The sequence below is a fragment of the Sinocyclocheilus grahami genome, unplaced genomic scaffold (genome assembly GCF_001515645.1).
Source record: "Sinocyclocheilus grahami isolate Dianchi unplaced genomic scaffold, SAMN03320097.WGS_v1.1 scaffold145.1, whole genome shotgun sequence".
Lineage (NCBI taxonomy): Eukaryota > Metazoa > Chordata > Actinopteri > Cypriniformes > Cyprinidae > Sinocyclocheilus > Sinocyclocheilus grahami.
Window position 1 is genome coordinate 910150 of NW_015505324.1, and position 27813 is coordinate 937962.

Genomic DNA, 27813 nt, shown 5'->3' on the forward strand with positions numbered 1-27813 from the left:
TTAATACAGGTTTGGGACAGCATGTGAGTGAGTAAATAATGACAGAAATTAAATTTTAGGATGAACTATCCCTTTAATGACAGTCGGCAGCATGTTTAGTATGGTCCCTTTAAGCATCTAATATACAGGCACACATCCGGTTTCTCTCAACTGTTTACTTTCATTTTAGACATAACCAACTGAGCCTAAATGTAAACCTTGTGTGTTTTGACAGTATTAGCGCAAATTATAACTTGGTTCAGAAATCAGGCACTGTTTGACAGGCTTTTTATGCGCTCAGAAAAAGCGCACATCAGAACAGCACGTGAATGAAACATTTAACTGGCAAGGTTTTAAAGCAAATATGCAAATAATGTACTTTTGTGACTGCACATAAGTGCAGTGTCCTGTGAGTGTAACTCTACCGCTAATACTGAATGTATGTCGCGTTGTACAGTATATTGCGCCAGAACTGTAGCTGATAGACTGTGCACCAGATAGTCATGCAGTGTGAAAACAACGGCGATCCGACGAGTTTGAAAATCATGCAGTGTGAACTCGGCATAAGTGTATACTTCTTATTTCATTAAATGTATTTCTGTACTTTCCTATAGGGTGTGATCCACGTCGGCTATTCTGATCTTCCCAGTCGCCTCCCGACTCAGGCCAGCACATTATACTCTAACAACATCATCAAACTCATCCGAGCCATCAGCCCGGACAAGGACGTTTTTCACTTTGACGTCAAAAGCGAGTTTGATTATGGCACAATGGACCATGTCATCCGCGGTTCAATCGTTATGCAGGTAAACCTTTTTTTAATAATATACATTGTTTTCTTTCTTTTTTTTAGCTACAGGAGGACATATAAACACTCTTAATTTTGTTACATGTTATAGGCCACATCCTAAATCAGTAACCTTTCTTTCAATTATATACGAAATTTGACACTCAGTTATCTAGCAAAATCATGTTTTTCAGTTGAAATTGCATCTGTGGGAGCCACAGCTGTCCCAGGGCAACATCTCACTTTGACATTTGACATTTACTGATATAAGGAAAAATTGTGTGAATGTTGTGTGAATAACACATGAATAATAATAATTATTATTATTATTAGCAACCTTTTTTTTTTTTATTGAATTGAGCAAATTTAATCCATTTTGTTATACCGAAATACTGGTGAAATAAGCATCAAAATTGTTTCTGCACTTGTCGTGCGTGCGTTCTCCATGGATAAACTAAAGTTGAACAAATACATAAATGTGGCCGGCATAAGATGATGTTTAATCCAGTCTGGCTGTTGACCTAAAATGGACTGAGCTAAAGGATGTGAGCAGTGTGAAATTTATGACCCAATATCTCTCTGGCGCTCATTTAGCTTTCAAGGAGTTGAGTTGTGGTGTTATTTGAATTCTGGCTGTCACTCTCTCTGTCTGTCTGCAGGATGGAAAAGTGCTTTTCCCTGCACCACAGCCTAACAGCGTTCCAGTGGCGGCACCTCCAAAACAAAAGACAGTCCAGGAGCTGGCGAAGGAAAAGGCAGCTTCCATCTCACCCTTCAGAGCCACTCTCAACACGGCTGGGATGTACACCGGAGGTAAATCACAGTCCGGCTGCCCTTCCTGCCTTCCTCTTCCCACCGGATCTCTCCGGGCCCCTCCTGGGGTTAATATGAAAGCGGTTCCCTGTGTGTTTTAAGAGGAAGAGACCGCTGTATTGGTGGTCTCTGATACTGAACTATGTTAATAAGGTTTTCGAGTAAGTTTAAAACGGCCCCTTTTATTGCCTTTGAGATTATTCAGATTTTTCTTCCTTTTATCCACTTAACAGTCTGCATTGCTCAGAAATCCCCAAAATAGCAGCTCCCCTGTTTGGCCGCTTTGTCCCAAGATGTGATTAGACTCCAAAGCCCCGCTAAACTAAATGGCACACAAATGAATTCTATTGGTTGCAGACGGCTGAGGACCACTTGTGTGAGGAGAGGCAACTTTGGCTTCACATCAAAGCGCTCACTTCCTCACTCAGACAAGCCGCAAATACAACTTGCACGTAAATAAACACCGGCTGATAAACAAACATGCAAATGAGATTTTCCTGCCCTTTCATGGTTTTCCTGTATCTGTATGAGCTTAGGTACAGGGAATCCTGACTTGCTCGGAAGGCCAAAATCGCTGCCTTTTTAAAAATCACGATTGGTCACCTATTTGAGGAGCAAGCTGTTTTATTTTCCACATCACTTTGGCCCGTTCTGGCATCTGAATGCCAGGAACCTGGGATGGTTGTGTTGCTCCTTCCCTGCTGCTGTGTAGAGGTTTTCTTACCCACATGGCCAATGCCTGGTCTGTGAGTTGGCAATACCAAATTGGCAATACCTATTATTAATACCACTGGAAATAATAATAATAATTTTGTTCATTTATTTATGTATATCACACACGCCAGTAGATTGAATTAATATTATCATCATCAGCATCATCATTTTATATAAATATAGAATATATAAATATAATATTGAAAAAATATAATAAATATATAATTATTAATTTGTATTTATTTATTTATAACTATGAATATAACTATAATATCAGTATTTGTTGTTGTTGTTAATTTTTTATTAATAAATAAATAAACTATGAAATCTTATATATTTTCCAAAAAGTAGTTATGGGAAGTTTTTTCCAGCTTAATACACTTATTTTTAACTTTAACGTTTTAAAATTGAATGAAGCAGACAGCAAATGTACCCTATATTAGAGTTGAGGTGGCAAGTATACATGACCCACAGCAGTGTTGATGTTTTGAGAGGATTATGGGATGTATAAACTGGACACCTTGCCCCTGGCACTTGGCTGATTTGTCTGAGCAGTCAGAATGACCTCAACTGAAAAACAAACCTATAATGTTTGACATCTTGTTATTTCTACTCAGGTCTGGCTTCAGCCATCGGTCTTGGGATATGTGCTCCCAATGCTGCTTTCCCTCAGATGGTTACAACCTTTGGCCTGGCGGGAATCGTGGGATACCACACCGTATGGGGCGTCACTCCTGCTCTTCACTCCCCGCTTATGTCTGTCACAAATGCCATTTCTGGTAAGTTAGTAAATCAAGTGCACAACCAAAGGGAATGTATTTGCTATTATATAATTTGTTTAGTAATTGCTAACCTGAATGGCTTTTTCTTTATCATATGTATGCAGATTTACTGAGAAACTGTTGATGGAGGTGGAGAAACTATTGACATTTTCTGATAATAAATTTTGAAATGTCACAGGATCTCAGTTTATCTCAAGCACAGGTCATCGATGCGCTTTTTCTTAATCTGAGTTTGCCCTTTAGCTACGGAGGGCTCTCACCTGTGTGCGAATTATCCATTTGCTTTAATGGGCAAAAAATGTCACCTAATTTTTTTTTCCCCTCCCACCCTCGAGTTAGCGTCTGCGATGGGCCGACGTAGCCCACCCGTTAATTGGCGAATTCAGCTCTTCATTAGTCTAGACTTAAGGGCCCAGGGTTCAGCACTGTTCAGAAGGCCACGCCATCATCAGCCAGGCAGATCAAGGATGCTTCTGTGCTTCGTTAAGCTTTTATTCAATTCTCCCAGCAGGCTGAGAAACCAGGAAAGGTTTCATTGTTTTTAACACCACCAAATCCTTGGTGGTCTGCATTAAAGAGTCCTTTATGTCAAGAGAGCTATAAATTTCACATCAAGAGTGCGTGGAATCAACTGAAGCAATTAGTTTCCCTCGACCTACTGCACACTTCCTGTGAATTACTTTATTAGTCTTGTAGAGACAGTCTCTTGCTTTTCTTTGTCATATTTGCGTACGAGGTGTTACATATTTGACACTTATTGAACTTTCACAGGCCTGGAAATGTAAGCGAGTTGGAATTCGCTTATTTCGGTGCCAAAAGTAATGAAGCTCTCAAAAAAGTGACCGAAACGTTAAGCCACTAATGTGGAATTTCTCATTCTCGTTGAAAGTGTGGGAGAACTTTTCCAGAAGCATAAAGTTACTCCTGGTGGAGTAGAGTTCCTCTCTTGCTCTTTAATCTACCTGAAACTGGTGAATCAGAATGACTCCACATCGCTTGATATGAACGTTTGGACATCACCCGATCCAAGGAATCTTTTCTGATGAACTTAAGCTATTAGATATTGGTTTTGGGTCCATTTTGGCGACGTGTTGGTGACCTAATGGATGTGTCATTGCTTAAAACAGCCGTGCTTTCCAAACACCATCGCATTATTCTTCATGATCACAGAAAGTCAGAAATATTATCCAGCCATTATAACAACAGCAGTCCATTTGTGGATTTTGAGCAGACTCCAGCATCTTTCATATTCATCCAAGGGTTTTATTTTACAGATATCCAGGCCTTTGCATGTCTGGGTGCGTGTGTGGCGGTTCGTGCCTGTGTAGGTTTACAAATAGTCTGTTGCGTTTCCTGCAGCGTTGTGGTAGCGTGCTCTTGGCCTGCAAGCTGGTCTGTGATCAATTGTTACTTCAGAATTACAAAGTGAGAGGAAATGCTTACCAACAGTTACACACTTCATTGACTTAAGATACCGCTAACTATCAGGGCCACCACAGGTTTGGTCAGTTGTCGATGCATTTGAAGCATTTGAAAACGAAGCATTTGAAAACGATTAAAGAGGTGATGGTTATCAGATTTCCCTTGGGGATGCCAGTGTTGTCCTCGTTAATTCCCTATCAAAATGAGTTACAAGTGACTTGTTTTGAGCACTGAGAGTGCTGTACCAGTGTCAAGCATATTACGTAAGACTTCTAGTGAAATTATGCTTTATTAGAGGGTGAAACTGACTGGAAGAGGTGTCATAAGCCTTGTTTTTCTGATTTGAAATAGTCACAGTTTCGAAGCAAATCTGGAAACTAATGCAAATTCCATCTGGTGAATTGTCAGAAATATTTATCCATATATGCTTTATTAGTCAGCATGGATGGAATAATTACATCTGGCTCAAAATTTTTCTCCATAGCTATTCCACTATAGCGCCGTATTCTGATGAAATGCTAATTTTTGCTGTCAATGTCACTAATATTTGTGTAGTAAATGTAGTATCTAGTAGGGCTGCACGATAAATCGAAATAAAATCGAGATCGCGATTCCACAGAAGCTGCGATTGTCATGTGTATCTTTCAGTGAAGCACGGTTCTGTGATCAGCAGTAAATCTCCATCCAAAGGCCAGAGGGCACTCTCGTGCTGAAACTCCAAGTACGCCTTGCAGAAGAAACCCAGAAAATGCCTATCGCTGCAGATAAATAAACAGAAGATTCAACTGCTTTCATTGATTCAACGTGACTAATAAACACACGACTACGGCAATATACGGTTTATCGGAGTTCTTCTTATTATAATTTTCATTAAAATGAAGTATATTTATGCCTTTATCACTGCTTAAATACTATGAAATATGTTGCGTGCCTTATTCTGTGTAAGAAGCCACATCATCTCACAGAAGGATTTATTTCAAACACTCGACTGACGTTATGAAGTGAGTTTGGAGTAAAAATGTTATTAAATGTGGTATATTCACATGCTTTCAGATGGAGCAGCATTTACTTCTCAGAGCCGTAGTTCACTGAGAAGCTATGCAAACAGCTGTCATAATCGCAAACGATTTCTTCGATTTCAGAATCTTTTATTTTTTTTGCGAAACTTGTCAGTGAACTATGGCTCTGTGTAGTAAATGCTGCTCCATCTGAAAGCACCTGATGATGATTTACTGATGATTACAGAACCGGCTTTACTAACAAAATGCACATGACAATCGCATTCGATTAATCGTGCAGCCCTAGTATCTACTATATAAAGTGTAGTAGCTATTGTCAGCACCGGTATTTTTTATTTTATTTAATAAGTTGAAAGATGAATATAAAAAAATCATTTCTTTTAAACAACATTTTTGAAAATCCCTTTCTTCCTTCCTAATTTGTGGAGTATTCTGATAAAATGTGATATATTTTTTTCAATCAACATTTGTATTTTAAAATGAATTAAGATTATTTTAATTATTTTGATTAGATTAAAATTCATTTATTCTTTCAACCATTTAAAATTAGTGATGTGTTCTCATGCAATGCCAATTTTTGCAGTCAATATATGTTGCTAATCTTTTATTATAGTGTAGTAGCTGTTATCAGCACCCAATATTTTTTTTTAAATAAATAATTTTATAAAATTTATTTTGAGACAATTATTTAAAAAAATTAAAATTACTATTTGAATGTTTTATATATTCATTTTAAATTGGGATTCTTTTAGTATTTCAAAAAATACATTATTTAAAATGTAAGTTTTTATTTTTTATTATTAAAATATTATAATTTATTACAATTTAAATATATTTTATTTTTTGTTTGTTTGCGGATATATCACGGATGCCATGTGTTTTCAGGTTTGACTGCTGTTGGTGGCCTCTCCCTCATGGGTGGTGGATTTCTCCCTAGCAGCACAGCCGAGACCCTGGCCGTCCTGGCTGCTTTCATCTCCTCTGTCAACATCGCTGGTGAGTGCACTGAACACACGATCCTGTACCTGCCAACAGCGAAAGGCAAGATAAAACATTACTAAAATGTATGTCGGAGGCTGAAAGCTGAGTAAGATTACAAATGCGAGCAGGTGAGGGCTCTGTACTCTGTTTGCTCGCTGCCCTCTGGCTGCCCTGCATCTTGTGTTCGTGAGAAGAGCGCCGTATTCCGTTCCTTCCAGGTGGAATAGTTTAGTCCGTCAAACCTCACACCTGAAACAGGAAATGTCAGCACGGCAGTTTTGCTTCAAAGGGCCTCGTCATGTCATAAATCAGTCTCTGATCAAAACAACCAATAGGGCCATTAAGGAGGAAAAGGGAAAAAAATGGCTTGAAGCAGGCAGTTGGCCAAAATGCCAGCCTGAATCCAATGACCCCTTCATTTTGCGTCTTGGTACGGTTGGCCAAGACACCAGTCCAGGTCAGAGGGTGAGTTAGTGATTTAATGGCATGCTACTAGGCTTTTACAGACATTTTTCATCATGCTACAATAACAGCTTTTTGATATGTGTTCCAGCGCACATAAAGTGTCTGAATTTATATATTTATCTTCTCAGAAGGCAGGTGTTTAATTTCAGTTGAAAGATGTTTTTTTTTTTCCCATTCCTCATACACGGTGTTTCGTCCCACAGTCCCATTACCCATAAACCTTAGAGTTAGAAATATGGACATTCTGGTCGCTTTTTCCTATCCTCTTTTCGACCAATTTTATTGTTACAAGTGCATACAGGGGAAAAATAACAATTGCCCTTTCCAATTTAATTTCAATAAAAGACAAGGAATTTATGGTGAACCTGCTCCATTAATGACAGGAATGGAAACATATTTTATTCTTTGGCCCGGCTGTTATGTCTGGATATCCTTCACATTTAATTGTGGGAAAACGGAACGTTCTTTCTAATGCTGTATACATTGTGTTCACCTGTCTGAGTGCATTTACTTCTGAGTTTAAATATTTCACCGGGATCCTCAGAGGAACGGGTCACTAAGGTTTGAGTGAAACTGGATACCCGTCTGAGTTTCGAATAAAAAGCTTTGGTTTGGTAATCGTCCTAGTAAGTTGCTTAGCTAGGACGGCGTAAGCCAGGAAAATGAGTGTAAATGCAATCACATGGCAGTTTAAAAATACTTCGCTAATGAGCAGCAGATGAGTGACTCCCGTCATTCTTCATGTCATCCTTCTGCAACTCAATTAGGATGTTTTACACATTTAAAGTACTTGATGTTTAAAAAAAGTTATATATATAAATTTTATATAATGTTAATAACTTGTGTACTGTGTTAATACTGTGTTCTGTTTGTTTGATTTTGTTTGATCAGGTGGTTTCTTGGTTACTCAGAAGATGTTGGACATGTTCAAGCGGCCCACTGATCCTCCAGAGTACAACTACTTGTATCTTCTTCCTGTTGGTTTGTTTGTTGGAGGTTATGGGGTGGCTCTTCAAAGTGGCTACAACATTGAACAGGTAAAGCTGCATTACTTAATTGCAAGTCTTCTGCACTTTTTGTACTGTGGACCTGAATTTTGCCTCAAATCATGCAGCTTGTTGAGTTACTTTGGTTCATTCATTCGTTTATTTATTTATATAGCACCTTACAGGCTACACAGTAGCTCCAAAGTGCTGTACATTTGCTGTACAACATCCATATACTAATGTACTAAAATGCCAGAGAGTACAAATATGATTTTAAACTTAAAAACATTAAGAGTTACGGAAGATCTAACATTCAATGGCAGATTATTCCACAGTCTTAGGCCAGCCAGCGATAGAGAAAGCACGATCACCCTTCAATTTGAGACGTGCTCTGTGAATTGTTAAAAGAAACTTGTTTGATGATCTTAGTATTATGCCAGAACTAAGCTCAGCTAAGTTCGAACTTACACTTCGCAATATAGCAGACGATAACAGACAAAAAAAGTTGCATATAGTTACAGTGAAGACAGTGTTAAAACTATTACAAATAATGTTTGTTAATTGAAATAAAGCTGAAATTAAAAACAATAAATATAAGATGTAAAAACTCTTTATATTTTATCTTTTTAAACTTTTTTTTATTTCAGTTAGTTGCCAAGGCAACGTTTTAAATTTTTTGTTTTACGTTGAAGTACTAAAACTACTAAAATAAAACTGAAATAAAAAAAATTTATGCTAAATAGAACTATTAATAATAATAATAATAATAATAATGACAGAAGCTCCTAACAAATGAACACAAACTAAAATTAAAATTAAAACTGAAAATATATCTTGTATTATATAATGTAACAGTGTATATAAATAAAACTAAACTAACACTGGTTGAAGGAGGGATGTAATCTAGTGACCAGAATATCAAAGATGCATAGCAACATGATAAATTCAACTCAGAGCACCATAGTAACGTCCTGGCCATGGTGAACTGTAGTTGTGCAAAAGAGAAATGGATTCTGGAAGATTTATTACTCACTTCCTGTAAACCTTCCTTTTGTGTGCAGATGATGTACTTGGGCTCTGGCTTGTGCTGCGTGGGGGCTCTGGGGGGTCTGTCCACCCAGTCCACAGCCCGTCTCGGTAACGTCCTGGGCATGATCGGAGTGGCCGGTGGCATTGTCGCAACTTTCGGAGCACTAAAACCTTCCCCTGAGCTCATGGCACAGATGAGTGCAGCCATGGCGGTGGGTGGCACTGCTGGTGAGTACATGTTTGTGCTTCTGTCTGCGTGCATTTCTTCTTTAGTCAGTGGCCTTTGAACCTCCAAGTGTGTGAATGTAAATGGCAAATGGCTTTGTGATTTCCCCGCAAAGCCGGGTAATGGTCATCAGGTCGTGTGAGTCACACAGCACGGTATCACGCTTTGTAGCCAGTCATGTCTAATCTGAATTGCTAATTATTCCTGGAAACCTGCTGGAACGTAGTTTAAACCGTCCCGACCAGCCCCAGCTCAAACCAGAAGTCTGCTTGATTCCAGATGCTTCCACCCTGAGGTCTCAGCCCGCCCCAAACATGCCCCCTACACACTTTTTTCCCCAACCTGCACTCCAGATTCACATCAACACACACACCGCTTCATCGGATGTGACCCGTTTACCAGCAGGCCTGAGTTCCCCTTTCTTGTTTACAGGTTTGACCATTGCCAAGAAGATCCAGATCTCGGACCTGCCGCAGCTTGTCGCCGCTTTCCACAGTCTGGTGGGTTTGGCGGCCGTGCTCACCTGCGTGGCAGAGTACATGGTGGAGTATCCCCACTTTGCAACCGACCCTGCGGCCAACCTCACCAAGATCGTGGCCTACCTGGGGACCTACATCGGTGGAGTCACCTTCAGCGGATCTCTGGTGGCTTATGGCAAACTTCAAGGTCCTGCTTGTTTGGTTATATAATAACAATTAAAGGGATAGTTAACTCGAAAGTGATAATTCTGTCATAATTCAGTCACCTTCTTGTTACAAACCTGTATGACTTTTTTACTGTGTAATACATAAGAAGATATTTTGAAGAACAGCTTATGTTCGTAAAATGAATGTCAGGGAGTCCAAAACAAACTGTCGTTTTGTCCATACAATGAAAGTCGATGTGGCCCAGAGACATTTACTGCGAACTGAACTGCTCCGAGATACTAAAACACAGGATCATGAGCTGATCACATATAAAAGAGCACAGTGCCACACTTCACTCTGAAATACGCAATGCATATATTAAAATAAATTCAATGAGAGGCTTTTTGATTTGAAATTTGCACTAGGGATATTGTGGTTCAGTTTTATTTCTATTAATTGTGCAGCCCTAGAAATTAGAAATCCCAATGTTGTGGGTCCAGGTCCTCCTTGTCTGGTGCAGCTTTGTTTGTTAACTCACCGGCCCACCGGTGCCACACATGCCTCATGTTTAAAGCTTGGCCAGGCGGAACCTCTCAGAATTTGGCACTAATTAGTCCCTCCACCCCCCAGTCATTTTCCACTTGTCCCTCAAAGCTGCAACGCATTATCTTCAGGAGCTTTCCCATTCCTCAACCACTACAACCGCTCTGAAGCCTGCAGGCCTTCGCTGATAAAACAGATTAAAAGTCTCATTTTTATTCTTGTGAGTTTTTCTTTCAGCCTAAATGTGGGGCCGGTGTAGAATACTGTACATAATCACCCAATCCAGCTGTATTGCTAACTTATTACGCAGCTGATGCTAAAGAGTAATTGATTCAGCTCCTACTGAATTTTTCCTGTGCACACATACTTGTCTTGGGCTGATGATATGTCTCGTACATATTCTAATAGTTTACAGAGCGCTAGCAGCTGCTTAAAGAGCACTTTAACAACATGACATGCATTTGTGTACTTTTGTTTAAAGCACGACTCAAACAAGCTTCTCGTTTCCAAGAAGTTCTCAACCTAATTTTATTTCACTCATCGTGTTCCCAAACAGCACATGTTGTCCGGTGTATGTGCTAACTCACTTTTTGTGTTGCTCTTCTCACTTGACTTTCTCCTCTTGCAGGTCTCCTGAACTCAGCTCCCCTTATGCTTCCTGGTCGTCATGCGCTGAACGCCACCCTCATGGCAGCCAGTGTGGGCGGCATGATCCCCTACATGCTTGATCCCAGCTATACCACTGGCTTGACCTGCCTGGGCTCCGTGTCTGCACTCTCTGCCGTCATGGTAAGGGATTCACACAGGCTTCCAAAATTATATTTATTTATTTTTTTTGGCCAGGTTATCTTTTATTAATTTCTTGAGTCTTGCTGGGTGGTTCAGATTTTTTTTTTGTTTTTTTTTTGGTCGGGTTATTTTTCTGTTTTGTGTTTTTTTTTTTTTTTTTTTTTTTTTTTTTTTTTTTTTTATTTAATTAAATTTTAAATTTTTTGTAAATTACTTGGTAGCTGATGGCTCACATAATATTTTAATTTAAATAAAATGTTCATTTGAAATTAGCGTTGTTTGAGATATTGGCTAAAATGTTTAATTTCCAAACTAAATTGTTTTTATAATCAATAATAGTAATAATAACAGTTTTTAAGTATGTATGGCTTAAAGTGCTTTTTTTTAACTTTTCTGTGAAATTAGGCAAATAAATTATAATGGGGAAGAAAACATGCTTTAGAATTTTTCCAGTCTATTGTATGTATATGTGTATATATGCGTGTAAATATACAGTTTAGCCATTAAAATCTGCACAATTTAAAACGTTTTGCACAGTATTTTAATTCATTAAACTAATTTTTTCACATTTTGTTGTGTTTATTATTTGTTTTATTTGTTGGTTGAGCGGCTTGAGCCTTTGTCTAAAGACAATTTTCTACCCCATTGGGGATAGACAAAGCTTTTTGAATTTAGAATATTTGAATTTGAAACACCAGAAAATGTGCACTGTCCATTGACAAGACTAGATTTGGAAGTGATGCTTGGAGGAATTCTGTAAATCAGCATGTTAAAATGTCCAAATATGACATGCTCCATCAGTCAATATATTGGCCTACCGCTATCTTAAGTAGAGACAGTTGTTTATAAAATTGCACATTTGGTTAGTATTCCATTTGGTTTTGGTATGAGGATGTAAAGATTAAGATTTTGACTGAGGTCAGAGATTGATAAGATTGTGTGCAGCTACAAGCACATACAACTTCTGTTCAGTGTTTCAGAACGCCGTGACATAGGTAAACCCTGCAGTTCATGAAACCTAAATCCCTTTGCTTTTAGTTTTATTTATTTATTTGATATAATCCATAAGAGCACACCACCATATGTTGACAGATAGAAGTAAACCACAATCATGAAATTTCGAGGGAACGCTCCCGGAGTCTTGGTAAACATTAGCGTCATGGAGCTTTCGTCATTTGTCAATAATCAGGAAGCTGACATTTTTATACAGCTCCTTTTACCTCCATAAAGATAAACAATCACCTGCAGTATGGTGTCTGGCTCTTTTTACACCGATTATTCTTCATATTCTCAGTTTTTTTTGTGTGGTAGGTGGCTTTGTTTAGGCCATTTCCCTGAGGAAGGAACATTGTTTAATAATACAGGGATGATATCATGGACGAGTGAAACGAATACTGTGTTTTGACAAACACCTCATGCCTTAATTGAAGCCCATTGCAACCAGATCTGTGTGAAATATGTTGCTCTGGCTTGCTCTATATCGCATTTCCTATTTGCATCATCATCACCCAGTGTGTAAATGAACCGACTCATTTTATAAAAACAAACCTTGTGTACAATGGTAATACCTCAGGCTTGTGATTTTTCTTTTGGTGGACTCTCTTTTTGTTTAAATGATGGAATCGCATTACTGTTGTGCTTTGCTCACTTGTCATCACCGTAACCTTTGATCTCAACCCTTTTTCTCTCTCTGACCCTCTTTCTAACCCTGCTTTTCGTTGTCTTTGTAGGGCTTGACCCTGACAGCCGCCATCGGAGGGGCTGACATGCCCGTGGTGATCACTGTGCTAAACAGCTATTCCGGCTGGGCCCTGTGCGCTGAAGGCTTCCTGCTCAATAACAACTTGTTGACCATTGTGGGTGCTCTCATTGGCTCTTCTGGAGCCATCCTCTCCTACATCATGTGTGTGGTAAGTTCACAGTCTCAAAGTTCACTCCATGATTTTGTTCCCACCTCTTTTAATAATAACATATTCTGAATGGTGGTCTAAACATTGTGGTTGTTATTAGTCTTAAAAATTGACAGTGGCAATGTTTCCTCCAGCCCACAAGTTCTAAAAATTATTTCAAATATTATGTATTTTTTTTTATGGATCTTTACATATGCATTAATATGCATTACATTTAAATATATATTATTTGACATTTATTTAAAGTTTATATAAATGTGCTATAACAGTTTTTGAAACTGCTTTTATTTGATCAACAATATATCAAAAACATTAATACTGTGAATTAATAGTACAATTTTAAAATAACTTTGAAAATACAGCCATCACAGGAATAAATTAAAATTGCAGTGGTCATTACTCCAGTCTTCACTTGATCCTTTAGAAATAATTCTAATATGCTGATTTGGTGCTCACGAAACAATTCTTATTATTATCAATGTTGAAAACAGTTGGCTGCTTAATATTTTGTGGAAACCCAGATACTTTTTTTTCAGGATTATTTGAATGGAAAGTAAAAAAAAAAGTGCACTACTGTATAATATATAACTAAATATTGTCATTATTTTTAGGTCAGATTAGAAACCAGATGTTCTCAAAGTAGAAAACCCGATGACAACATGCACTTCAGATTTATGCAAAATAACACTGCCTTATTGAAATGTTATTTACTAGATTTTCAGTTGTTTCTAATAGTAATGTTATGGTATGCATTTCAGTTATGGCTTTAAAATGAGCAAATACTTAGTTCTGATCAGTGGATCAATTCGTCTCACAGACCGTTATCAAAACTGTAAAAGGTCATGTTAAATCATTTGTGCATAACCTAATTAATATTAGATTACAGAACACATGTGTGCGAGTCTAAAAAAATCTTGATCTCAAAGACTGGATGTTCCTGTTATAATGACTCCCATGGCTTGCACCCCAGTGGGACTTGGGAATTCAACACCACGGTTTAGTTTTATAAAGTTGGACAAATGGTACTATTTTACATGTACCTGCTTTTATCCTTCCTTCACATGCAAATTCCACTTGAGTCACTTTGGCTATCTGGCATGCTGCTTAATATCCTGTTAATAATGGCTAAATGTCATATGGACACACATTTTCGTGTAACAATCTTGTTTTATTCCGCTGAGAGGCAGTCTTCATATTCCGCATTCCTGATTTCCAATCTCTGGGTGTTTTTTCTTCCTTAGGCCATGAACCGCTCACTGGCAAATGTCATTCTGGGTGGCTACGGCACGTCATCCACCGGCAGGGGCAAGCCCATGGAGATCACAGGTACCCACACTGAGGTCAACGTGGATCAGTCAGTGGAGATGATCAAGGAGGCTCAGAATATCATCATCGTTCCAGGTAATGGAGGCCCTTTGTAGCCGTGCACATCTGAAACTCCTAAATCTGGAGCATACCGTCAGCGACTTCAAACAATCCTTTATGTTATGTCTGTTAAAGCAACCTTGCTTCACCCACATTACATCACTGGTAATTTTCTGACCCCTCCTGTGCGGGACAAACCCCCCAGAGTGCACCCTGAGGCCTGCTGGGGCTTGTTCTGAGGTGGTCTTGAATTCTCTCTCATTTTTTTGAAGCCCTAGACACATTCGTGTGCACTTTTTATCTGTCTGTTTGGGCTCGACTCCTCTTCGGGGTGTTTTTTATTTATGGGATGGCGTGTTTGGCCTCCCGTGGCATTGTTCGTGTGAGGTGAGCTGTGGAGGGTGGTGTTAGTTTTATCTCTTCTGGCAGGGTCGCGCCATGTTTCTTTTGCCCAGATACTGCTGACTGATTGAGCAGGATGTCAGAAGAACTTTAACTGTGTTTACCTTCAATACAAGTTAAGTTGGCAAATAATTTATTTGGAGTTGAATGTTTTTCTGTGGCTGTTCCTTTAAACCATCTTTGCATTGGTCTCCGTAATGGCCTCCAGCAATGGCAGCAACTCTCATGCTGCTTTGTTCTCCACAACACAGTGTTTTATAGTTGCATTTTATGGTCCGACAGCAGGTCGAGAAGATCAAGACCTTGGAGGCGACAGGACAGTGGAAAAGATGAGCGATTAGATGTGGGAATATGAACAGAAAGAAAAAGAGAAACGATAATAAACAGCGCAGTCCAGAGTAAACAAGACTGTAGGGCCAAGCACAACAGAGACGGCCCCTTTTATTTAAAACAAATGGCCGTCCAACAGGCTCTGAGGCATTCAGAATTTTCCCTCTTGACCATTGCCTGTTTAGCCACTGCCAAGATGAGAGAGCCCTTTGTTCACTGACAACACAGGCCTGACCATCGTGAGCACCAGTCTGGTAATCAAGATTGTAGCTTCAAATCCTTTTTCCCCATCACTGTAGTCTCCCAAATCACTGTAGGGCCCAACAAAAGAGTTTTTTTTTTTTGTGGTGTTTCTATACTGTATATTCTTTCATTTTTGAAAGTTTTCTTTTCCCTTTTTTTTTTTAGTTATTAGTTTTTTTGTGTGTGTTTTTGTTTTGTTATTAATTTTCCATTTGGGCCATTTCAGATTTGTAATAAATGTTGATTTCTTAAAGGGAGTAAGAAAAATAAATTAATAATTTATTATTATTATTATTTATCTATCTAGCCAGCTAGATAATGTTAACTTGATGTTAACTGCAGAATTCGCAACAATTAAACATGAACAACACGAAAGATTTGCAACACGAAAGTTGCCTAATGTTTAGGTATGGTAGCTACGCTCTCGCGCTGGGCCTGGACGATCGGTCCATGCTTTTTGTTGAGCCCTGCACTGCTAAGTAACACATAATTGAACCCACTTAAATTTTCACCTCTCGTTTGCTGCTAAATCCGTCCATCAACCTCCATTGCGTTGTCTGTCCTTTTTAGTATCTTTTGAATGGGGTTCCCTTGAGTCTGTTCAGTCTTTGCACTGAGTAAGCAATGGCCTTGTTTCCATTTCCGCATTTTTGTATAATTTAAGTAGTCATAGTTAGTTTAGTTGATTGACAGCTGTGAAAACATTTAAGACTTTTCTGTTTAAGCTTGGAGTTTGCCAACCATGGCTGTTTTCCTAAGCAGAAATTAGCTTAAAGAAGCCTTAGAGCTGAAAGAAATCATTAGGAGCGAGGAGGGTTAGCCGGCACGCACCGTGACATGCTTGTTTAAGTAGCATTTGAAGGCGGTTATGACAGGCCTATCAGAAGGTGTCAGCAGTAACTGAGGCTTTAAACTGACTGACGTGAGAATTTTTTATTCGTTTATCCTTACTGTACGTGCTAAATTGGTTATTGGTGACATATCGATAAGTAAATCTGTCTTTTCTGCTCTTTCTGATCCCAGTTCAGCTAATTCTGCGCTGCTTTCAAACTACACCAAGGGTATAAAAATAAATACTTCTGTGAAATATTATTACAAATTCGAACACCGACTTTAGATTAAAGATGTATTTCAACATGAAGCCATTTTCTCCTCCTCTTTTTTTTTTTTTTTTTTTTTTTTTTTTTTTTGGGGGGGGGGGGGGGACTCCACATGTGGGACAAAATGTCTATGATTGTTTCACTCCTTGTTTAGATTATAACAGTTAAAATATAAAATGAAGAGTTCAGATGCAAAAGCCTCTAAATGCCGTCTGAAACGCATCTCAGTGGCGGATGCAGGGCACCCCTTATTAGTAAACAGTGTCATATGAATTATTGAACTGGATGACACTTGGAATCTCCCCTTTCTTTTCCTAAATCCTCACTCTTGCTTTATTTTCTCTCATTTGCTTAACTCCTCTAATTATATTATATAACTATTTATCTGTCAAAATTGTAATGGATTTTACCCATCCAAATAATAATTATAGTTATAACAATTGGTGGTATTTTTTTTTAATTCAGCCTTTGATGTTGACTGTAACGCAAGTACAGGATTTCAATACACTGCTGAACAGACTCATGTTTATTAAAATTCAAGCCAAAATGTCAAACATTTTCCCTTGTAGTTTAGTCTGTGTAAGTTTTAGTCTCTCTGAGGGGGGTCTGAGTCTTGTCAGTACTGCTGGGTGAGTGTTTGAACTCATTAGTTGCAGGTCAGTCTGGTGATCCTCTGAATGGCAGCCTTCTCTCTCCGCTTCTCTCTGCATGTCGGACTCCTCCATTTCAAAGAGTGCTTTTGAATATCGTCATTCAGATGCTCTATTGTCTGGGGCTTTTGTTGCCTCTCCAGTGTACATGTAATGCCCTGTGATCTGAGAGCGCAGTGTACCCCAGGCCTCCAGTGCTGTGAAAGAGCTGGTGATGAGCAGAGCGACAGGTGCAGGCTATGCAATACTTTCCACCGTCCCGGCGACGCCTCTCAGGTTGCAGGGCGTGTGCCTGACCCTAGAGATGCTTCAACAACCATGCGCTTTCAGTATTTGTCATACTGATGAGAAGAACATGTAACATGTTTGTTTTATGCTGATTGTTTTTTAAATATTACATGTTTCGCTCCCCATCTTTTCCTGTTCTCTCTTCTCTCTATTAAAGCAGCAAAAAGGCTAAACAAGAGACATTGGCAGTCCTTTGTAAAACGGCGTCTGATTTAAATGTGCTCTTCACAAGGCTACGGCTGATCACTGTGGCTCCACTGTGGTCAGCAGATCCTTATACTTGTGAATGTTTTCTGAGAATTTGCCTGATTCTACCCTTTTAGTTCTTTAATGCCATCTGTGGCTGTTTTTAATTATAATTAAATGAATTGTATACAAAAATATAATTTTCTGAGCCCCTTTCTTTAGTTAATGTACTTGACTGATTGAATGCTCTGATAATGAAATCTGTGTGGTGGTTTTAAATTATATGTATATGTTAATTATTATAAAAAGATGTTTCCAAGCCTTCTCTTGAGGTTTTATTTTATTTTAAATGTAATTAATATACTTGATAAATTGAATGCTATTTATTTCATTTATTTTATTTTTTATTATTGGCTTTTTTTAAAACTGATTAACTGGCTCTGACGGTTGATTCGTTTATTACAGTTACTGTTCCTGTCCTGTGCAAAGCTGTTTGGATAAAGTTCCTACTATTTCTTTTAGAAATAAAACTTATTAGTATTGGTTACTTTTTGGTAGTATGAGTATTGCAGTTCCTGTGCCTTTTGAATCTGAAAACAGTGTAAACCTCAACTAAAAATGTAACACAAAATTACATTGGTTAAAAAAGGAAGGCATATCACTTCCTGTGTCTCTCCTCAGCCTGTTGGCTGTGATCTTCTGTTTTTACAGTGAAGTCGTAAAGCAGCCCACGTGCCCTGGGGATCCACTCGTCTTCCTCAAGCCATTTCCCCTGAGCTCATGCACTTTACTACCTCTGGCATTAAAAATATACCTTCTGCTTATTTCCTTCTCTTTTAACCTCTTACAAACACCCTAACCTCTACCCCAAAGCACATCTACTTAACCATGTTCAAAGACTCCTGTTCGTACTGTATGGAGAGTCATCCTGCACAACCGTAAAGTGCTTTATTTGGATGCCATATGTGTATCAGGCGATCTAAGAGGTCACTGATCTGTATTGTCTGCGTGTGTTCAGGTTTGGAATCCACCCTGTGGCTGGTCGTATGCCAGGCCAACTGAACGTTCTGCTGGCTGAAGCTGGTGTGCCTTATGATGTTGTGCTGGAGATGGATGAGATCAATCATGACTTCCCTGGTATGATATCCTTTTTTTGGTGTTTTTTGGTGTCATTTGTGGGATATCAAATCCATAATTGTGCTTTCCATTATTGTTTTTCAGAAACTGACCTGGTCTTGGTAATTGGAGCTAATGACACAGTCAACTCAGCGGCCCAGGAGGACCCCAACTCCATCATTGCTGGCATGCCTGTTTTGGAGGTCTGGAAGTCCAAGCAGGTGAGCATCTTATTAGTTGTTAATGCCTTGCAACTTTTAAATATGAATTATAGTCTTACAAAAATAACTTTTTTTGTAGCTGATTTCACACGATATACACAACTGTTCAAAAGTTTGGGGTTTAAAGAAATAGATTCAGCAAGGGCACATTCAGTTGTTCAAAGAAATGTATAATTTGACAAAATATTTCTATTTCCAGTAGTCTTAATTGTTGTTCTTTTGAACTGTCTATTCATCAAAAAATTGTGGGGAAAAATGTATACCAGTTTCCACAAAAAATATTGCGTTCAATTTAATTAATAATTAGAAATGTTTCTTGGGCACCAAATCAACATATTAAAATAATTTCCAAAGGATCATGTGACACTGAAGACTGGAATAATGGCTACTGAAAATTCGTCTTGGCCATCACAACAATACATTTTAAAATATATCAAAATAGAACACAGTTACTTGAAATTGGTAATAAGCTTTCACAATATTACTGTTTTTACTGTATTTTGAATCAAATAAATGCAGCCTTTGTGAGCATAAGAGACTACTTTCTAAAATATAAAAAATCTTACAGACCTCAAATATTTGATTGGTACTGTACATGATATACTTCATACTCCATATGTATCAGGCTTTACATTTATGGCCTAGCTGGAATAAAAGCCAAGATGGCAAGAACTGGCCTCATGCATTGTAATATAGACCATCCCTCATTCTCCCACCCAGAGCGATATGAAAATCTCCATCCCATCCCTACAGCTGGTTCCCACTGTAACCACGCTTCGGTCCAGGTGTATCTCCAGAAAGATTCCAGCTCACGCTGCTTTCATTAGCACTGACTCGCTCGTTCTGGAATGATGACATTTCAGAGCATCCGACCGATACTTTCCCTAAAATGTGGGGCTGGTGTGCCTCACCACATGACAAGCCCACTGCGGCCAGACCTTCTCTTGGGAAATCACTCAGAGTACTGGGGCTTGACATTTGCGAATGTGCAAACACGTTGACCTTCTCCCAAGAGTAATTGCGTGTAGCTTGTTAACATGTTCCATAATTCCATACGGAATTATGCAACCACTAGAGCTTTGAACCAAAGCCTGCCTTATTTGTAGCAACTTGGAAGTGTAGCCAAGTCACAACAAGGGAACTCGACCAACTTCGAACGTAGTGACGCTCTTGATGACATGATAGTGCGGCAGAATCTGAAGTTTCCCTGTCGATTGTCTCCTTTGGTTTCGTTATCCTCAATCTCATGCAACATCCATCCTACTGATTGCTCCCAGCCATGTTAAAGACCTTCATGTGTAACCTCATTCCCAAATGAAACCAGCTGCCCTATGAATAATTTAACAAAAGGATGTTGTCCTGTCCAGGGGGAGGCTGAGCCTGGGTAAAGTGGTCACGTGACTCTTTGAGAAGAGGGGTTGGGTGTGTCTGAACTCCATCCTGATGCCACCTGGCTGGCATTAAACATCTGCAGGGCTTTTGAGGGACAGATGATGATATTAAAAGGATCCGCCTGCGATTTTGAAGTCTCAAGTTGAGGGTCATTTCGTTCCAAATATCTTTCAGTGTATTGAATAACACTAAAGCTAGACCAGCGGCAAGGGCTCTCCTCTCTGGTTTTGCTTATTCAATTACCAAGTGTTCCTCCTTCCCAAACAGATGCTCTCAATCAAAGCGCTGCTCTCAACGATTTTCCCAGAAACTGCTCTGCCTAAAAACTGGTGTTCAAGACACTAATGACTCTTAATTTTGTAAATGGCAGATACTTAAATAGCCATTACATGTTGGAAGCATGGGCTGTTTTTGCACCCTCGTGTACAAATCCTAAAACTGTTCTCCACCACTTCACATGCAGGTGCATGCAGTGTCTTTACAGGAATAATGTTGAAGATTTTGTGTAAGCTGGCTCAACTAAATGGAAAAATCCGTTGATAATCTAAGGGCAACATACAGGATTTTATTTAGTGTGAATTTTCTAACTTATTCCATGAAGTACCTTTGTTCCTGGATAAGACAAAATGCATCAACCTCTGCTTTCATCCCTTCAGGTCATTGTGATGAAAAGATCTCTTGGAGTTGGCTACGCTGCCGTGGACAACCCTATCTTCTACAAACCAAACACATCCATGCTTTTGGGAGATGCCAAGAAGACTTGTGATGCTCTGTCTGCCAAGGTCCGTGAGGGCTAGAGAGGAAAGAGAAGATCTGACACTGAGTCACGGAGATGAGGAGATCGAACAAACCCAATAAACCCTTAGATATAAATTAGCACTAATAGGAACAAGCTCTTAATGACACTCTATGCCCATTTCGATTTTGCTGTAGATATAGGTAGTTTATTTAGTATTTCCAGAACTTTTTAGTTTTTCTTTTCATGAAATGTTCTTCTTTTGGTCCCCCATTTAAATCAAGTTAAAAGGAAAAAAAGCATTACAGCATCACATTAATTAGCATTAATAAAGCAAGTTAACCAGTTATCATCTGGTTTTGTATGTATTATAGATCTGGTTTTATATAGCACAGCAATCTGTAAAAAAAAAATATATATATATATTTTTTTTTTCTGGTAACGTTAGCATACATATGACTAATTTGTTTGAAAGCCATAAACCACTCTAAACTGTATGCTTTTTTTCTCCTTTTTCTTGCTTCATTGTTTATTTGCCATGTGCATTGTGACCAGCTGGTGGTGTAAGGTGTTCAACTTTTCCAGATGCAGCTTCAGAGGACCATATCCAAACAATGCACATTTTCTGTTAATAGCATGAAGCTTTGAAGGATTGCTGCTGAGATGAAGTCCTAGCCAATATCACTGAAGATTTACACACAGAATCCCAAACACCTGTGGCTCCACCATAAAATGATTTGTATTCCCCAACCACTCTTAATTCAAGTGAATGTCACTGGAGCGGTGAGGTTAGTATATGAGTAGTTACTGTATATCTGCCCTGTTGTCCTCCCAAATTTGTTCCCAGCAGTAATCCTCCACAGTATTTGACAGGGATTTGAACATATGTATTATACTTTACCCACCGGGACCTAATGGAGTAGATCCTACGAGATACAGGAACCAAGACAGACCATTACAACAACCCTACCTCTCCATAGTTTCAACTCGACCAAAACAATCCCTCACCTCCCCAATCACACACTCCTCTGCTAATGTTTGCCTCGAGCTGGGCTGCAAGGGGCGCGTGTAGTTTGGTCCTCAATGTAGATTTTGTGGATGCAGGAAGGTGGTACACCATTCTTTGCAATTTAGATGCTGAATTTCATCTGTTTTTCATCTGTTAAAACAGGAATGTTTTAATATGTGAAAAAATAAGTAAATTGTAAGGGAATCAGTTGCTGCAAGGGAAAGTATTTATCGAACACCATTCGGGTTAATACAGAGTTTTGCATTCCCTCCCCCTCCTTCGGGATGTTTTTGTAAAGACAGGTTCTTGCATAGAAACGATGCTTTGAAAATTCTGCTTTGCTGCAATACATGGGAGGGAAGAGGGTGAGTCTTCAAATGTTTCATTGTGCCATGGTGAGGAAATAATGTCATACTGTGAAATGTTTTTTCTCTCTCCACTGTATCACAGAGCATCCCTCTTAATAAACATCCTGATAAGAGAACCGATGGCACGAACGGTCATTCATTTCTCAATATCGCATGCCTTCAGTGTTGCGGGCACCACAATGCCTAGATTGGGCTGTTGAAGAAACCACTTGCATCTTCTGATTTCCTCAATGTAGATTTTGTGGATGCAGGAAGGTGGTACACCATTCTTTGCAATTTAGATGCTGAATTTCATCTGTTTCAGGAATGTTTTAATATGTGAAAAAATAAGTAAATTGTAAGGGAATCAGTTGCTGCAAGGGAAAGTATTTATCGAACACCATTCGGGTTAATACAGAGTTTTGCATTCCCTCCCCCTCCTTCGGGATGTTTTTGTAAAGACAGGTTCTTGCATAGAAACGATGCTTTGAAAATTCTGCTTTGCTGCAATACATGGGAGGGAAGAGGGTGAGTCTTCAAATGTTTCATTGTGCCATGGTGAGGAAATAATGTCATACTGTGAAATGTTTTTTCTCTCTCCACTGTATCACAGAGCATCCCTCTTAATAAACATCCTGATAAGAGAACCGATGGCACGAACGGTCATTCATTTCTCAATATCGCATGCCTTCAGTGTTGCGGGCACCACAATGCCTAGATTGGGCTGTTGAAGAAACCACTTGCATCTTCTGATGATGGAATATCTGCGCACAAGTGACAATGATTACCCATTGTCAGTTTTTTCCTCATTTATGTCTGAAGTTAAGGGTGGAGATGTTTGCTCTGATCTCAAGTCCATGTGGGTTCTTTCACCTTTGCAACAAGTAGCACTCAGACATGATGGTATCTTCACGCACCTTCTCCCAGTCTCTCTTAAAGGGATAGTTCACCCAAAAATGAAAATTCTGTCATTAATTATTCACCCTCATGTCGTTACAAACCATTTATTTTGGTTCTCCATGTCTGGTCCGTCTGTTAGTTCTCTTAATTTCAGTCCTTTCAGTGTCCTGGAGGGTCTTGTAGATGTTTGTGGTCATGCTAATGAATGTGCCTGATGTTTCTGCTCGCTCGTTCTCTGTAACCATGCTGAAAGCAGATAAAATGGGCCTTTGTGACTGTTTCATTACCCTACGAGTTATCTCCAGTGCTAAAAAACACCAGATGAAATATGATTGGAACTAGCTTGGCGCACTGTGTTCCTTCACCACAAATGTGACAATTACTGTGTGGTTTGTCTCTGTGATGTCAAAGGATGTGGCTTTTTTTTACCCCCGGTGGACTGTTACTAAATCTACATTCTTGGAGTTCATCACTGATGCTCATTTCCATTGATAACCTACATCTCTATTGCAGATAGAGCCTGATCCAATTCCATCAGCTTAAAAGTGCGTTCACACTTTGTGCTCTATGCACTCACATTTGCATTCACATGCACTTGCAGATTGCTTACCTGCATGTTTGTAGAGCCAAAAGACATTTGACAGAAAACAGCTGAATTCAAAGAACACCAAAGCTTTGCAGTTTGCAGTGTTTGAGTAATTTTGATTACTCTACAAATATGTGGTGCATTGACTATTTGAACGGGATCAATGGGTTCTGGAACTGTTTATACAAAGTGTGAACATTTGCATGCCAAAATCTAAACTGGCTTTCATTCATATGCATGCAGATGTGGGAGAGCGGAAACGCAAGCTCATGTGAAGACGTTTTGCATTTCGCTGTTACAAATTCACAAGTTCACCAGACTTGATTGTGAAGCTGTGTGACCATTAGAAATTTGATACGTCACGCCTTGACCTTGTAGCTGTATTAAAAAATACATACATTTAAAACTGCACCATTAGTGGAGTAGATTGTATGTTTTAACATTTTGGATTTATTATTTATGTGTTGAATTTACGCTGCAGAGCGTGACATGACCATTGCAGTGTCCGAACAAATTTTGCTTGCTCCGTCTAGTGTGATCACGGCTTTATGGTCACAGTTTGCAGCACACTAGTGGTTCTAAAGCTAGATTGCAATGCAAATCTACAATAAATAAATTTTGTAATTCAAATCTACAGTACAGTATTAAATAATAATTGCTGGACCATTTTATGGACCTTAATTTCCAAAGCTGTAGTTGAATTTCATTTTCTGTTGGTATGTGGAAAATCTAGGAGTCTAAATGTAATTTAAACCTGAAAATGAACTGAATGTTGTAGGATTTTAGACCTTTTCAAACAAAAATGTTATGATGTAAAATTAAAATGAAATTTTAGATTCTACACTATTTCTAGGTGACTAATCAAGCAAGTAAATGTGACACTTGATCATGTGAATTTCTTTGAACAAAATTCAATGTTCTTCTATTGAAGCTCAAGATGCTCTTTGGATCATTCTGAAATTATACTAGATAAATATACTTTATTACCTATTCTGCTTTTCCATACAAATTGCTGTGCAGTTGCTGAAGTGATCTGCATGGTTTTTAGTGGATTTTAGTGATAACTAGGATATTCCATGTGGTTGCTGGATTATTTACTGATCAATAAGGTAAGTCTAAGGTATTCATTTGCAGTCTAAACCATTTATTTGGGGTATCATTCAAGTTCGTAGCAACCTGTGCAATACTTGTTCCAAACATTAACCTAAAATATGAGCAGTAGAAAATAGTAACACTTGGCTTGACAAACACAGCTAAAAAGATTCATGCCTGCACATAATCTCTTTGTTTGTATGGTGGCATCTTATCGTAATCCCCAAAGGTAACTGTAACTGCAGATAAAAGTGATGTCTACCTGTTGATCATCTCTCTATATGTCTTGAATCATACCCACCTCTTCCACCTGTTTGGCTCTTTTAACAGTTTAAGTACATGGAGCACCAGATGCAGCGCATGCAAGTCCCTTTCATCATCCGGCCAGCTGAACATTACTCTGATTTAAAACCCAGTGGACGGCTGTGCACAAACAGTATCTCCAAACGTCCTCTTCTAAGCTGCAGCATAGATGCTCTTAAAAGCAAATCCAACCCATTTCACTCTTAAAATAAAGATAAATGTTGACAAAGTACAACCCTCGTCATACCATATCCTCGCTATTAGGCCTGACATTTAAGAAACACAAACAGTTCAAGTGTCCTTTTAAGATACTTTTATTGTCTAAATTCTATGAATGTGAAGCTTTGGTCAAAATGGAGCGGTTAATGTCAAAGATGTAGAGTTTTATTTTTATTTTTTTTATGCTTTTGAGGTTTTGCAGAGGAGTTCTGGCCTGCTGTACAGAGGGAGCTTTTAGTAAACAGCACAGGATTTTTGGCAGTGCTGTTATCAGCAATAGGGTGTATGTGAGATTGTATACTAGAAGTGGAGAGGATATTGCATGTTACTAAGTGTGTTCTTCATTGTGTTGTCTGATAGCAAGTCGTCGCTTAATAGCAGACTGTTTTATTAATATAAAACGTTTTGTAGTACACATACTGTACATATATAACATGCAAAGGTGCCATGAGGACAGTCTCTCTGAGTCAACCCACTTCAGTGGTACTGTTGAATTTCATGCTTGAGGCTATGTTGAAAATCTAGAAGTCTAAATGTAATTTAGAATTTTTATGTTTTAGAATTTTTGGACATTTAAAGAAATGTATGTTCTTCCATTGAAGCTCAAGATGCTCTTTGGTTCATTCTCAAATTATGCTAGGTCACATGATCATTAGCTTTTACACAAACTTGTGGAGTTCATGCAGTCATTAAAGCAAAAGAGTGACAAATCAAATATTTTCAGAGAATACTTTCTGAGATTCATGTTGATTTTACACCCAATTTGTTACGCTGATAATATTTGTAATTGTGAATTAAGAAAAATGCAAAATAGTAACATTTTCAGTAGTAGCTTCTTGTGCTTTCCACTGGTCTCTTAGGTTTACCATAGCAGCATTTATTTGGTCACAAATGCACAAATAATGAAATATTACAATTGATAATAAATGTTATCAATTTTAATATATTTTAAAAAAGTAATTTATTCTTGTGATGTCAAAGGTGAATTTTCAGTAGTCATTACTCCAGTCTTCAGTGTCACATGATCCTTCAGAAATCATTCTAATATACAGAAATGATTCTAATATGCTAATACGCTGAAAACAGTTGTGCTGTTGAATCCCTGATACATTTTTGTCATGATTCATTGAGGAATGGAAAGGTCTAAAGAACAGAATGTATTTATTGTGTACTGTAATTAATTGAATGCATCCTTAAATACATAAAAGTGCATAAAACTAAATAAACATGCATTTCTTTAAAAAAAAAATTGTATTGACACCCAACCTTTGAACGCTAGTGTGTATACACAGAATATATATATATATGCACAGAATATATATAGCTGTGTTTATGTAGATAGCTATGTATAGTCGGTCATGGAGATGTTCACAGCTGCAGTGTTTTGTCATTTGTAAAGTTTGGATCAGGACTATAATGTCAAGGCTGCAAATCTCCTGGTCTTTAAAGTGTGTTTGTGCAGCAGTAGCCAGGGACAAAATATTTACACCAGTAGGGTTAGGGTTGTTTTAAACTTGGAGCCGAATTGTGATGTTAGTGCAGAGAGCATCCCTGACTGACCTTCACACAAACCTCAGACATGTCTATGCCATGTTACCATAAATTATTTTAACATGAAGAATAGCATGATGTCACTGAATTTATTATCTCATATTTGTGAAAACAGACAAGTGGTTAATTTGAGTCTTCACCTGCAGGCAGTGCTGTTTCTGAGCTGTATTTGTTGAATCACTCCTCAGATGACTTTGTTATATTGATAGTGTCTTTTAACTCTATACACACTTTTGCTCTATTAACAATAATATCAGATCTGTTTTTTCCCCCAGCAGGTATACCATACAAAATTACGCATTTATTGCAAATGACATCTTTAAGGATAGCGGAAATATAACACTGTAAATCAAGGTCTTGCAGATTTGATAGTCATTGTAGATCATAAAGACTGGTCCTTCTTTAGCACCTCCTAAAATAAGTCACATTTCTGGAGAAATAATAGGCTTCCTACACTGTCTAGAATCAAAGATGAGTCCATGTCACTTAAAGGGGTCGAATGATGTGATTTCATGTTTTCCTTTCTCTTTGGAGTGTTACAAGCTGTTTGTGAATAGATAAGATCCCTAAAGTTGCAAAGACTAAAGTCTCAAACCCAAAGAGATATTCTTTATAAAAGTTAAGACTCATCCACGTCCTCCTAAAATGCCTCGTTTAAACACACCCCCACATGTCTATGTCACTGTGTGGGAAGATTTGCATAACA

At 38.5% G+C, this 27813-nt stretch overlaps 1 protein-coding gene across 1 annotated transcript in view; it reads left to right on the forward strand.

Moving 5' to 3' along the window:
- LOC107591709 (NAD(P) transhydrogenase, mitochondrial-like) overlaps positions 1 to 22593 on the forward strand; it is a 39117-nt gene extending 16524 nt beyond the window's left edge. Inside the window, 14 exon segments of the mRNA XM_016280943.1 lie at positions 594 to 785; positions 1426 to 1579; positions 2911 to 3072; positions 6402 to 6512; positions 7854 to 7999; positions 9010 to 9205; positions 9636 to 9869; positions 11001 to 11161; positions 12892 to 13071; positions 14313 to 14481; positions 15432 to 15466; positions 18610 to 18772; positions 18857 to 18972; positions 21021 to 22593. Of these exon segments, the coding sequence (XP_016136429.1) occupies positions 594 to 785; positions 1426 to 1579; positions 2911 to 3072; positions 6402 to 6512; positions 7854 to 7999; positions 9010 to 9205; positions 9636 to 9869; positions 11001 to 11161; positions 12892 to 13071; positions 14313 to 14481; positions 15432 to 15466; positions 18610 to 18772; positions 18857 to 18972; positions 21021 to 21161 (2160 nt within the window). The 3' untranslated portion in view covers positions 21162 to 22593.
- Positions 22594 to 27813: the final 5220 nt, after the last annotated feature.